Below are 14937 nucleotides of genomic sequence, written 5' to 3'. Positions count from 1 at the left end.
ACACAACGTTGTGCAGAATTCTTCATTCACAATGAATATTCGAGTCACAGGATTTCCTTGTTGTTTTCATTTTCCATGCACTTCTATTCCAATATAGAATTCCACTGGGGTTTTCCATTGTTTGGCCTGCAGTAAACAATCTGTCATTGGTGGAATGCCAGATCCAAAGGTACACAGCGTATATAATGAGTTTATCTACTACTACAACTACCACTACCACTACTACTACCACCACCACCACCACCACTACTACTACTACTACTAATACTACTACCACCACCACCACCACTACCACTACTACTATCACTACCATTACTACTACTACTACCACCACCACTACTACTACTACTACCACCACTACTACTACCACTACTACTACTACTACCACTACCAAAATGTGCCTTAGCTTGGAAACACTATCTACTATCATGGACTAATTAAAGCATATAATCGAAATCTGAGTTCGGATTTGAGCATGGGATTCCAAACACTTAATAAGTATCGAAATCTGGAATGGAATCTGAAAAATTTAACAACAAAAATGATTCTTTTAACTGAGTGTATTTATGTAAATAAGGTTGTTCTCCCATTTGTTCTAATTTCATTATTGTGATTATAAACCAACAGAATACGGAGAAACAGCGTGAACAAAGCATTAGTGCTTCTTCTACCGCTTCCTCTCTTCTTCAAAGCATGACGCAGAAACTCAGCTACCAATGAGATTGTCAAAATGTCAACATAAGAAATAACATAAATGTTACTGTTCCCTGCGTTTTTGGCAACATACACCGCCCAAATCTTCAAACTCAACGAGAAACTTTTTATTCAAACTCTGGAAACGTTACGGAGAAAGTCTGCTTCTGATAATTCTTCTTCTTCTTCTTCAAACTCAGAAAGCATTAAAAATAAACTCAGCTATAGATTACATAAAGGCTCCATCGTTCAACGCTGTACCTGTATGTCTGGGCACATGGGGTATATAGAGCCTCACGTCTCTGTAAATGCCATAACACTTAAAAAGAAGACAGAGAAGATCGAAACCTCCTCCATATTCAGTAAAGCGACAGGTGGAAGTTGCTAGCGAAGGGTGGTATTTTGAAAGAGACCTGCGGTGCCAGCCCCATGGTATTCACACACGTGGGATTAACTAGGCATACATGGCAAGTTGAAGGTGACGGAAAACGAGTTTGTAGGAGTCGAAAGCGGGTTGTTTGTATGTCTCTCCCCCACCCCTCATTCTTTTTCTCCCCCCACCCCTATCTATCTCCCCACTCCTCGCTCTCGCCTCCCCCTCCTACCAACCTCTTCCCCTCCCTCCTTCTCTCTTTCCCTCGCTCTCACTCTCCTCCTCAGACCATCCCTCCCTCCCGAAGTGTCCAGTATGGCAACATGTGGCAAGGATTCACTCTCTCCCCCCTCTCTGCATATTCCCATCACAAAGTGACCCTGCTTTACCCAGCAACGTGGGGTACCGTTGCTACTTTATAATAAAAAGACAAACCAAAGTTCATTTTACATTGAAAACTAATGATCCCCCCTCTCCATCCACACAAAACGTCGCCAATGTGATCAGTAGATTCCCAGAATGCACTAGAGTATCGAAAATCCCAAAGCTTCCAGAGCAAGCAGAACCTGGACCACACACAATACATTTTTGGACAACTCCAAAGCAATCGTATGACATCTCACTTGATAACGACGGGATGTGGGAGGACAAGTACTGCAACAACAGAAAAATAGATAAAGAGACGATGCGAAGGCATCTGGACTAAATCCGGATGCGAAGGTGTCTGGACTAAATCCGATGCGAAGGCATCTGGACTAAATCCGATGCGAAGGCATCTGGACTAAATCCGGATGTGAAGGCATCTGGACAAAATCCGGATGCGAAGGTGTCTGGACTAAATCCGGATGCGAAGGTGTCTGGACTAAATCCGGATGCGAAGGTGTCTGGACTAAATCCGATGCGAAGGCATCTGGACTAAATCCGGATGCGAAGGTGTCTGGACTAAATCCGATGCGAAGGCATCTGGACTAAATCCGGATGTGAAGGCATCTGGACAAAATCCGGATGCGAAGGTGTCTGGACTAAATCCGGATGTGAATGTGTCTGGACTAAATCCGGATGTGAAGGTGTCTGGACTAAATCCGGATGCGAAGGTGTCTGGACTAAATCCGATGCGAAGGCATCTGGACTAAATCCGGATGTGAAGGTGTCTGGACTAAATCCGGATGTGAAGGTGTCTGGACTAAATCCGATGCGAAGGTGTCTGGACTAAATCCGGATGTGAAGGTGTCTGGACTAAATCCGGATGCGAAGGTGTCTGGACTAAATCCGATGCGAAGGCATCTGGACTAAATCCGGATGCGAAGGTGTCTGGACTAAATCCGATGCGAAGGCATCTGGACTAAATCCGGATGTGAAGGTGTCTGGACTAAATCCGGATGTGAAGGTGTCTGGACTAAATCCGATGCGAAGGTGTCTGGACTAAATCCGGATGTGAAGGTGTCTGGACTAAATCCGGATGCGAAGGTGTCTGGACTAAATCCGATGCGAAGGCATCTGGACTAAATCCGGATGCGAAGGTGTCTGGACTAAATCCGGATGCGAAGGTGTCTGGACTAAATCCGATGCGAAGGCATCTGGACTAAATCCGGATGTGAAGGCATCTGGACAAAATCCGGATGCGAAGGTGTCTGGACTAAATCCGGATGCGAAGGTGTCTGGACTAAATCCGGATGCGAAGGTGTCTGGACTAAATCCGGATGCGAAGGTGTCTGGACTAAATCCGGATGCGAAGGTGTCTGGACTAAATCCACGCTCCACCTTTACGAGAGCTTCACCGATTCTTTGCTGCACAAGGGAAATTACAAATAACAACTAAAGGGTTTCGTAGATTCCCTGCAGAATGCCAACAGATTCAGTTGAAGTCGATCAATTTACCGTGTCAGTGTGAGTGTGAGTGTGACTGTAACGCTTGAGCCTTGAGGCATGATAGGTATGGCAGGAAAATCCCATGGCACGCAGCCATTTTTGTAGATTATATGATTAGCTTTTAATTAATTTGGTACATGGATCAATAAGGGAAGAACACACACACACACACACACACACACACACACACACAGGTCCTCACCTCCTCCCATTGATGGATGTAGCGAATGAGGCGAGAAAGGCGCAGGAGGCGAAGGAGGCTTAAGATTTTAGTGAAGCGGAAAATGCGCAGAGCACGAGCAGTCTTGTAAACCTCGGAGTCGATGCCAGTCTTGACGATGAGAAAGATGTAGTCAACTGGGATCGAAGATATGAAATCGACAAAGAACCAACTGCGGAGGTACATTATCTTGATTCTCCTTGGCTCGAGAATGATCTCGGTGTTGTCCTCGACCACAATGCCGGTCCTGAAGTTCAGGACCAGATCTACCAAGAAGAATGTGTCCGAAAGAACGTTGAAGACGATCCACGGAGTGGTGTTTTCGTTCTTAAAGAAGGTGATACCCACGGGTATGATGATGAGGTTGCCGACCATAAGGAACAGCATGATCAGATCCCAGTAAAACCTGTCCAGGTGATAAAAGAGAAACAAGAAAGAGCAATCAGATTGCACACCCTTGCCAGGACATGTTTATGCGGTGTATTTCGGTAGGTGCTTGTTTCGTATTGCTTCGGATAAGGTTCGTTTTTCTATCCAAGATGGCTGCCAAACCACGTGACCTATGACGTCACCATTTTCACACCATATGCAGCAATGGTTTGAGATAGTATTTGTAAGACTTCGCATCGACAGAGTAAGCGCGTTCAGCGAATTAAAAAAAAAAAACATTTTCCTTAAATCCAATATGGCTGCCAAACCATGTGACCTGCGAAGTTTATTTTCAACATTATATCTCAATGGGTAGTCGAACTTATGATTAAAATGTCGCATCGATCTGTTGAGTGCTTTCAGAGAAGTATAATAATTTAATTTATGCAGTTTTTGCATAAAATCCAATATGGCTGCCAGACCTTCCTTGACGTCCAGAATTTGAAAAGGTATAGAACATAGGCAAACAACCATATGTTGGCAACCACCATGTTGCGTAGGCTTGCTGTCCTAATGGCCTCCTCCTGTAGTTGAAGGTTCCTAATTGTAAGGGAACTCGTATTTTAGTATGATCAAAGGATGTGAATGTACCTTAGATCAAGTTAATGGAGTTGGTGCATAAACGACACGCAGATGGAGAGATTTTGACCCAACTCTATCATGAGCCGGCTGGCCATACCTGATATTCGACTGGAGCGGACTTGCGCAGGAATGTGTGGTATGGTCAGGATTCTGGCAATACCTCGGCTACTCTTCACAAAAGACACCTTGAGATCTAACGTCCACTATTGCCAACAGAATGGACTTAATGTCCATCTGTTGGATGTCACACTTTATAACGTAATGCCCCATCTGGGGGAGCACCACTCCGACAGGGAATCGACCCCAAACGAAAGACAGATCAGAGGTAGGCCGCATAAACTCACTACCTCTGTGTCAACCTGTTGGACTGTATTTATAAAGCATGCAATGTGTAATTGGAGTTTCTGTTTTTGACTAGAGAGGCCAACATATCGATTCCCCCACTCCCCGCACCCTGTGCATTTATTCTCTGTCACGCAGGAAGTGACCTCACATTCACTGAAGTGACATCGTGTTCGTCACTAAAAGGGTGCACACACAATATCAGTGTTAGCACCATTCGCCATTTTGTTTCCACTCAGGAAATGTGAATCATTTTCCTACCTTATCAGTATTCGCTTTCCACCATTTCACTGCGCTGATGAGCAGTATTTAGTAAAATACACCGGTACGGCTTGCGCATGTGCTGAATTTCATTAGTCGGAGTAAGCACATGCTGCAGGGTGTGCATGCTCATGAAAATGTATCACTTGTGCGCGGGTTTCGTATAAAGATAGACATTTTTACTGCATTGCGGTGTTGCTTTAAGTTCTCTTCTAAAGGAGCGTCTTTGTTCACCCATAGCGGAACTTTCAGGTAAGAAAAGTTTATTTAGTCATTGTTGCTTCGGAGATGAATGTGTAATTAGAGTGCCAAGCGTCCTCAAAAGGCGGACCACGGTCCACGTCCTGACTAGAGGCATCATCAGGCTTGACCGTGAGCTAATCCGGATCCCCCGTGAAATGGCCTCTGGTATTTGTATATTCAGACCAACTTGATAAATGATAAACACTGGAAGGAATTGATGCAGGAAGTGATTAATGTTTCGATATATTATATATATATATATCAAGGAAATCCGACACAGGAGGCCATTCGGCCCATCGTGCCTGTGCTATAGGCTACCAGCACCAAGGGTGTGTTCCATTGGCAAGCAGCTTGCTATCGTTTGCCAAGTAGCTCGCTTGATTCAAAGCACTCAAACAAGCCCAATGGAACGATATGTAAATGATATCCATGGATTGTCACCACTTAACAACATGGCTGTCTCCATGAAAACAATGCCATTGTGGCACTCGGGCAGATGCTCTCTGGGCAGTCGTTTTAAATTTTAGTCGATCCTCTTGTGACTCTTGGGACAATTTCCACAAACAAATTTGTGTTCACAGCAGCTACAAAGTATGAAGAAGAGGGAAAGAAAGATAATGAAATGGGAGGTCAGAATGAGAAGCTCCTGTCAAGTTTGTATATGGACCATACCATTGTGCATTTTGGGGAGGGGGGTTACATGTTTGTAGAGTTTTGAAAGAGTGGGGATAAAAAGTAGAAGTAAAAATAAAAATATGAAATGCACATTTACATCTGGTGTTTTTACGCAATAATAAGCTTTGGCACCACGAAGAAGCTCAAAATTAAAAGTGCCCCTTTTATTAGTTAAATTATTTCAAAGAAACCTGGCAAAGGAGGTCTGATTGAATGCTCAGAATGCACCACAAAGAGCATCTAGAATGAACAATTTGTGGGGTCTAGACTTGCCCGGTCATCTTACTGGCTCTGCCATGTGCACGTGCCACCCTCACGCCCCCTTTTAAGTAGCGATCGACGCCCATGCCGCTTATACATCATTATAATGTCGGAGCTCTTCCGAGGTCACAAAGACTCATCCATCGTCCAAGAGTACACAAAAGTGAAAATGAAAAGTGAAATTGCCTAAGAGCACAAGATATACCCATGAGTAATCTATTTATCCTTCTGATTGGTTAATCTGCTCATTATGTTAATGATATGCGACATCGGTGAAATACAATTATATTATCTCTGGAGTTAATTGTCTCATTCTCTTTGAACGTCCACTTCATTTTCTACCTCCTTGGTTCTTTATATCTCAATCTGGAATGATTTTTGTAGTTTTTAGCTCCCAGAACCCAGGGTGTGCGTGTTGATTGTGTGACCTTACATCCTGACCTTGGGACCGCAAGGTAAAGGTGCATTCGTGCTCTTCGCCCTAAGTGACTGGTCCGCTCTGTTTCTTTGTTTTAATTTAGTTTTGATTCAATAAGGAATCGGTGCATTCCAAAATCGGTGTTAATTCCAGCTTGTGCAAATCCCTGTTACCATTGCACACATGGTGTTGCCCATGGAGATTTTTGTGGAGGACGACAGAAAGATGTGAAACTATTGTCAAGGTTACATATAGTTAGAGCATTGTGATGTCATGATAGCTTCTACAATCGTGATAATAATGAGGACTCATTTAGCTATTGTGATGTTAAACATCAGGTTTCATGAAAATTGATCACAGTAAACATTACTACAGCTCTAAACAAGCAGGGATGTTCAACAACGATTCGCACAGTTTGCCATTCATTGCTCCCGAAGTCAACACCTTGGAATGAACCATAACACATCTGTTTAAAGTGTTCACTCATACTGCGTCTGCACAACAATGCTTTAACTACTTCAGCACCTTGCTACCCTCCTGGAAAGCCACGACCCAGGGGGCTCTGTGCAACCTCTGTGGTTCATACAGACACGATGCTGCCAACCAGCAGCTCCTCTTGAACATCCCTGCCCTGAGCACACCTCCTGATCAACCGCGACCCAAGCACACCTCCTGAACATCGCTGCCCTGAGCACACCTCCTGATCAACCGTGACCCGAGCATACCTCCTGGACATCCCTGCCCTGAGCACACCTCCTGAGCAACCGTGACCCAAGCACACCTCCTGAACATCGCTGCCCTGAGCACACCTCCTGATCAACTGGGACCCAAGCACACCTTCTGAACATTCCTGCCCTGAGCACACCTCCTGATAAACCGTGCCCCAAACACACCTTCTGAACATCCGTGCCCTGAGCACACCTCCTGATCAACTGTGCCCCGAGCACACCTCCTGAACATCCCTGCCCTGAATACACCTGCTGAACATCCCTGCTCTGAGCACACCTCTTGAATATCCCTGCCCTGGGAGCACACCTCCTGAACATCCCTGCTCTGGAGCACACCTCCTGAACATCCTTGCCTTGAGCACACCCCCTGATCATCCCTGTCCTGAGCACACCTCCTGATCAACCGTGCCCCGAGCATACCTCCTGAACACCCCTACTCTGAGTACACCTCCTGAACATCCCTGCCCCGAGCACACCTCCTGAACATCCCTGCTCTGAGTACACCTCTTGAATATCCCTGCCCTGGGAGCAGACCTCCTGAACATCCTTGCCCTGAGCACACACCCTGAACATCCCTGCCCTGGAAGCACACCTCCTGAACATCCCTGCCCTGAACACCCCTCCTGATCATCCCTGCCCTGGGCACACCTCCTAATCATCCCTGCTCTGAACAACCTCCTGAACATCCCTGCCCTGGGAGCACACCTCCTGAACATCCTTGCCCCAAGTGCACCTCCTGATCATCCTTGCCCTAAGTACACCTCCTGATCATCCCTGCCCTGAGCACACCTCCTGATCATCCCTGCCCTGGGAGCACACCTCCTGAACATCCCTGCCCCAGGAGTACACCTCCTGATCATCCCTGCCCCGGGAGCACACCTCTTGAACATCCCTGCTCCAGGAGCACACCTCCTGAACATCCCTGCCCCAGGAGCACACCTCCTGATCATCCCTGCCCCAGGAGCACACCTACTGAACATCCCTGCTCCAGGAGTACACCTCCTGATCATCCTTGCCCCAAGTGCACCTCCTGATCATCCTTGCCCTGAGCAAACCTCTTTATCATCACTGCCCTGGGAGCACACCTCCTGATCATCCCTGCCCCGGGAGCACACTTCCTGAACATCCCTGCCCCAAGTGCACATCCTGATCATCCCTGCCCCAGGAGCACACCTCCTGATCATCCCTGCCCTGAGCATACCTCCTGATCATCCCTGACCTGGGCGCACACCTCCTGAACATCCCTGCCCCAGGAGCACACCTCCTGAACATCCCTGCCCTGAGCACACCTCCTGAACATCCCTGCCCCAGGAGCACACCTCCTGAACATCCCTGCCCTGAGCACACCTCCTGAACATCCCTGCCCTGAGTACACCTCCTGATCATCCCTGCCCTGAGTACACCTCCTGATCATCCCTGTCCTGAGCACACCTCCTGAACATCCCTGCCCCGGGAGCACATCTCCTGAACATCCCTGCTCTGAGTGCACCTCCTGAACATCCCTGCCCCGAAAGCACACCTCCTGAACATCCCTGCCCTGAGTACACCTCCTGATCATCCCTGCCGTGAGCACACCTCCTGAACATCCCTGCCCTGGGAGCACAGCTCCTGAACATCCTTGCCCTGAACACACCTGCTGAACATCCCTGCCCTGGAAGCACACATCCTGAACATCCCTGCCCTGGAAGCACAACTCTTGAACATCCCTGCCCTGGGAGCACACCTCCTGATCATCCTTGCCCTGAGCACACCCCTTGATCATCACTGCCCTGGGAACACACCTCCTGAACATCCCTGCCCCAAGAGTACACCTCCTGAACATCCCTGCCCCTGAGCACACCTCTTGATCATCACTGCCCTGAGCACACATCCTGATCATCCTTGTCCTGAGCACACCTCCTGATCATCCCTGCCCTGAGCACACCTCTTGATCATCCCTGCCACGGGAGCACACCTCCTCCCCATCCCTGCACTGAGTACACCTCCTGAACATCCTTGCCCCAAGTGCATCTCCTGATCATCCTTGCCCTGAGCACACCTCCTGATCATCCTTGCCCTGAGAACACCTCCTGATCATCCTTGCCATGAGCACACCTCCTGATCATCCCTGCCCTGAGCACACCTCTTGATCATCACTGCCTTGGGAGCACACCTCCTGAGCATCCTTGCCACAGGAGTACACCTCCTGATCATCCCTGCCCCGGGAGCACACCTCCTGATCATCCCTGCCCCGGGAGCACACCTCCTGAACATCCTTGCCCCAAGTGCACCTCCTGATCATCCTTGCCCTGAGTACACCTCCTGATCATCCCTGCCCGGAGCACACCTCCTGATCATCCCTGCCCTGAGCACACCTCCTGATCAACCGTTCCCCAAGCACACCTCCTGAACATCCCTGCTCTGAGTACACCTCCTGAACATTCCTGCCCTGGAAGCACACCTCCTGAACATCCCTGCCCTGGAAGCACACCTCCTGACCAACCCTGCCCTGGGAGCACACCTCTTGACCATCCCTGCCCTGGAAGCACACCTCCTGACCATCCCTGCCCTGAGCACCCCTCCTGAACATCCCTGCCCTGGAAGCACACCTCCTGACCAACCCTGCCCTGGGAGCACACCTCCTGACAATCCCTGCCCTGAGTACACCTCCTGAACATCCTTGCCCCAAGTACACCTCCTAAACATCCCTGCCCTTGCCCCAAGTGCACCTCCTGAACATCCTTGCCCCAAGTACACCTCCTGAACATCCCTGCCCTTGCCCCAAGTGCACCTCCTGAACATCCCTGCCCGAGCGCTGTTTATGCCCCCCTTGTACCGAACGCTTCGATCATAATTCCTGCCATGACTGCTCTTCCCACACTTGTCGATAGTGACAAATACATGATACCAGTTTCCACGCTCATCCACCAGGTGCCGGTTTCATGGACATTTGCATCCCGCGAGGAAGATCCACAGAAATGATTTAAAAACAAGAAGACGTCATGCGGAGCACGATACTTGCAAAATCCGCCCCCCCCTCCCTCCCCAAGAAACAAAATTCCATTGATACAGCAAATTGTCCATTTCATCAAGATTAAAATTGACAATCTTGATCGAAGCTTGGGTCAAAAGTGACGATTTTTCAGATGAAAAATGATGATTTTGGAACGTTGACCTTGAGTTGACCTTTGACCTCAAAAATAGTTGGTTTCCCTATTTCTTGACTAAATGTGCAAATGATGTTCAATTTTCAAGTCAATCGGATGAAAATTGACGGTTTTTCAGATGAAAAGTGATGATTTTGGAAGTTTGACCTTGAGTTGACCTTTGACCTTTTGACCTCAAAAATAGTATGTTTCCCAATTTAATGACTCGATATGCAAATGCTGTTCAATTTTCAAGTCAATCGGATTTAAAATGTCGATTTTAGAAATTTGACCTCCAGGTGACCTTTGACCTTTGACCTCAAAATCAATAGGCTTCTCAATTGGGACGACTTATACAACTTGGTGAAGTTTCGTGACGATCGGTTTGGAATTGTGACCTGTAGGCCGGTGACAAACAGACAAACAGACAAACAACTCTCCTCTCTCGTCATAGTCAACGTGTGGCCCTGAATGGGTTTCTCTCATCTCCTCTTCCTGTTCAGGCTGGAGTTCCCCAAGGCAGTGTTCTGGGCCTGTGCTTTTTCTGGTCTTCATCAATGATCTCTCTGACTCTCTTGAAAATCCTCTCTATCTCTTTGCTGATGACTCCACTCTCTGCCGCTCCATTCCTCATCCCTCAGATCGGCAGTCTGCAGCCTCCTCACTCTCTGCAGACCTGGACAAAATCACAGACTGGGCAAACAAGTGGAAGATGTCTTTCAATCCTGACAAACCTCACACTCTTACGATGTCTCTCCGAAAAGATCGACTGGACAACGCTCCCATCTACTTTCTGAATAATCCTCTCCAAGAAGTTCTGTCACTCAAGCTTTTGGGTCTCACTATCTGCCATGATCTTTCCTGGGAAAACCACATTTCCAAACTGGACTCCAAAGCCAGTCGCCGACTGGGCATCCTCCGTCGTGCGAAGTCCTTCCTTGGCACACCTGAGCTCCTCACCACATACAAGGCTTTCATCGGCATCTCAATGGAATACTGCTCTCCCCTCTGGGCTGGTGCTCCTGCCTCACACCTAGCTCGTCTTCACGCTGTTGAAACCAAAGCGTTCAGAATCATTGGAATCTCCCACGATGACGCTATCTCCGAGGGCCTCTCACTCACTCACCGCAGGCAGGTTGGTGGTCTTTCCGTCTTCTACCGACTCCTCTCCGGCCTTGCTCCCCAGCTCTCTCTGGGCTCTGTCCCCCAAATATTCCTGCAGGTCGCACAAGATCTGCCTGTAACCCTCTTATGGTTAAACTGCCAAAATCAAGACTCTCTGCTCACCTTCACTCCTTCAATCCTCTTTTCTCCCACCTCTGGAACAAAGTCCCTCACTCTCTTCAATCCCACTCCACTCTCCAGGTCTTTAAAACGGCTGTTCACCACCATCTCTTATCTTCCCCAATCCAAAACCTTGATCTTTTCTACCCCCGCTAATTTCACCCCAAATCCACTTTTTTGAGGTGACTTTTGTCTTCTTTCCTGGAAGTCCTTGGTGTCCTTGCGTTTTATACCTATCCTGCCTCCCCCCAGGCCCTCTGCCTCCCACACATCTCCCGATGTCCCTGCCCTCAAATGTTGCGTTTGTGTGCTTCCTCACCTTCTCTCCCCATCTTGTCGACCGCTCCCATTTTTATATACCTTGTTTACTTGTTTGTTTGATTTGTTTGTTTGATAAATGTTAGCTCTTTCGCGAGCCTCGACTCTGCATACAAAAAAAAACAAAAAAAAAAACAGACAGCACCACAAACGGAACCGACCAATATACTTGAAAAATCTTCGATTTTGCAAGTAACAAGAGGAAATCTAAGAAGGCCTAATTGGGGCATTTGCTGCACTGCTCACATCTTGAAGCGGAAACTGCACTCCACCTGTCAAGAGAAGCAAACGTGAAGGTGGCGAAGGTGAGAAAAGGGGAACAGGGTCTGGAAGAGGGGAACATGGTGGGGGAAGAGGGAACATGGTGGGGGAAGGGGAAACATGGTGGGGGAAGGGGGAACATGGTGGGGGAAGGGGAACATGGAGGGGGAAGGGAGAACATGGAGGGGGAAGGATAGCATGGTGGGGGAAGGGGAACATGGTGGGGGAAAGGGGAACATGGTGGGGGAAGGGGGAACATGGTGGGGGAAGGGGAGCATGGTGGGGAAAAAGGGAACATGGTGGGGGGAGGGGGAACATGGTGGGAGAGTCATTTCCCCTTCGTTACCGATTCCTAATAAGCAGCGACTTTTTGTGCCTCGACAATCGTTACGCACTTGTTGACGCTCGTACGAAATGATGAAAATGGACATTCCCCCCGATAATGTTCCTACCCGGACCCCCTTCCTAAACCCACATTCACACTGGACCACGTGACCGTCTCCTGATCCGATTCGACGGATGAACGTTCGCCGCGCGCCCGACGCACCTTCACGCATTAATCCATTTTGCGTAAAAATTGCGGCCTCGGTCCCGCGGGTTCGTCGACTTTTAATGAGCATCGGACGCTTTGTACGCGAACTATTTATAGCCTTCGTATGAAAAGCGTGCAATCCCATATACATATACATATACATATACACATACATATATACGTATATCGCCTTTGTGTTCCGATGTAGGAAATTAGCGCAGGTTCTGGAACACACCTGGGCAGGTTTACGGTACGCACCTGGCGCTGCGCGGGTTCTGGTGCTGGTGCTTTGCACGTGTGTGGACGCCATGACCAATGTAATCAACACGTGCTGTTTAGTTTATATTACGATGCGAGCTGCACTTGTTGCACTGCTCGGTTCGCATCCGGAGAGGTGCAGGTGCACAAACACCTTAATTACAAAAAGGTAATTTTGTAATTTACAAAGAGCACGTTTATAATCGCACGTGCACCCCGTGGGCATCCAGTGAACGAGCGGGAAGACCCCCCGGGGTCGTACCTGAAGTCGCTGTACGGGTGGATGATCCACATTCCCACGGACTTGACCCTCTCCTGCTCCTTCTCCACCGCCTTCTGACTCCCAAACATGCGCAGGGAAAACTTGTTCACTCTGGGCTGAAGCATCGTGCCCAGCTGCTTGTGGACGCAGCGCGACCCCTCCTCGAACGTCACGACCCCGGGGCCTCCCGGCAACCTCTGCGCCCGAGCCGAAGCTGCGCGTCCGCATCCGGGCAGCACCTCCGTAGCCCGTCCGTCGCTACTCGGCATCCCGGCACGGGCGGCACCGCCCGCCGCTTGGCGCCGAGCGGTCACCATGGCGACGGCAAGCTCGCAGGTACCGGAGTCACCTTTACAACGGGCTCGGGTGCTATACGGGTCCACAGGAGGCACGGGCGTGGACCCCGTGGCCCGACGACCCGAGGATGCACGGTCGACCCTGTCGACCCCCGGACGCTGCGCTCGGCTCCGCTCGTCTTGTGCGGACGCGCCGTGCTGCGAGTGAGGCGGCGCGAATATGAGCAGGTCGGCGGGTCCGGGTCCCGAGTTGCACTGCTCCTCTTCTTCCTCTTTCATAATTCCGCCGCTGTTCTTCCGCGACAGGTGATAGGGAAGATTCGAGAGGCGCCTCCGTATGTCCGGTACGAATGTCTCCATGTCCCGTTACCACCTCCCCCTCTCTCCTCCCGAGGATCCTCCTCCCTCAACCTGGTGACTCTTTTAATGCGCAAGGACGCGTAGTACACAATGGAGACGCCAATTCCAATCTACAGGTGCATGCTGGACCTTCCGCAAGTCCGTGGTCTCGAAACGTCCGCCATAGATCTTCAGAAAAAGACTCCCCTGGCGTTCGTGCTTCGATGATCCCTTTCATGTGCGTCACCTGGGGTTGTTTGTCATCACCTGGCTCTTTCATTTCATCCGCGTCTGTAACCGCTAAATGCGGCCATCTTTGGATGCCAAGGTATCGCTCGGACGCACGCAGGTGCATCGCTGCTACAAGTGACGCCATAATCGAAGAGGCCTCGTGTAAACACCTTCGAGGCCCCGAACGAGCTACCTGTTGATGAAGGTTTCCACGGGAGCGCAGCACGGAGCGCGCGTCGCACAGCAACCGCACTCGGCTAGCCACGACCAGCGTACAGAACAGGTGACAGCACCAGACGAGTTCAAAATGGAATTTAGACCAGAATTCGTAATGTTCAAGATGTTCGGGGTGATCTCCGAAGGACGACACACACATTGATGGATCGCCCGACCTGCGGTTCGACAATCGACCCGAGGCAAGTGCGCTGCCTTTGTACCACCTGTCAAATACTCATGATCGATACCTGTATATGGGAAAAATCAAAAGGCATTTCTCGGATTATCTCGTCCCAATAACTTTTTCAATTTCCTCCTCTGATTGTGACGTAATGACATGGCGGTAACGAGGTTGAGGAATTGGAGGGAGTCAATAAACTCCAAGAGGGAGATTCAGAAAATGGAAGAATATTTTTTAAAGTGATGAAGAATGAAAAACAGATTAATGGAATGAAAGTTTCAATCCTTCCCATCATAAAAGTGGATGCTGATGTTTCCTTGAAGCGAGGCCCATCCTGTTGTCACTCATGGAGAAAAGTGAAATTAAATAACCTGCTGACTTCCAGTGGAAACACAAGGCAACTACACATCCTGGTGGTGCAGACCGGAAACCGATTCCGAGAGGACGAACATCGTCCAGAACACTCATGGGGGACCAGGGTGCGTCCGTGTGCCCTCCTTCGGAAAGAAAAGGGGCAGCCCCACCAGCCAAACACGCTTG

At 49.2% G+C, this 14937-nt stretch overlaps 1 protein-coding gene across 2 annotated transcripts in view; it reads right to left on the bottom strand.

The window, feature by feature from the left end:
- LOC137434428 (potassium/sodium hyperpolarization-activated cyclic nucleotide-gated channel 4-like) overlaps window positions 1-13746 on the bottom strand; it is a 317160-nt gene extending 303414 nt beyond the window's left edge. For both annotated transcript variants that reach the window (XM_068127406.2, XM_068127407.2), the window contains exons 1-2: window positions 13135-13746; window positions 3138-3561 (exon numbers count right to left, since the gene is read on the bottom strand). In XM_068127406.2, coding sequence (XP_067983507.1) covers window positions 3138-3561; window positions 13135-13709 — 999 coding nt within the window. In that variant the 5' untranslated portion in view covers window positions 13710-13746. The remainder of the gene's footprint in view (window positions 1-3137; window positions 3562-13134) is intronic.
- Between the last annotated feature and the right edge of the window lie 1191 nt (window positions 13747-14937).

The sequence above is a fragment of the Myxine glutinosa genome, chromosome 10 (genome assembly GCF_964187855.1).
Source record: "Myxine glutinosa chromosome 10, kmMyxGlut1.1, whole genome shotgun sequence".
NCBI classification, from domain to species: domain Eukaryota; kingdom Metazoa; phylum Chordata; class Myxini; order Myxiniformes; family Myxinidae; genus Myxine; species Myxine glutinosa.
This window is presented reverse-complemented; position numbering and strand designations above follow the sequence as displayed.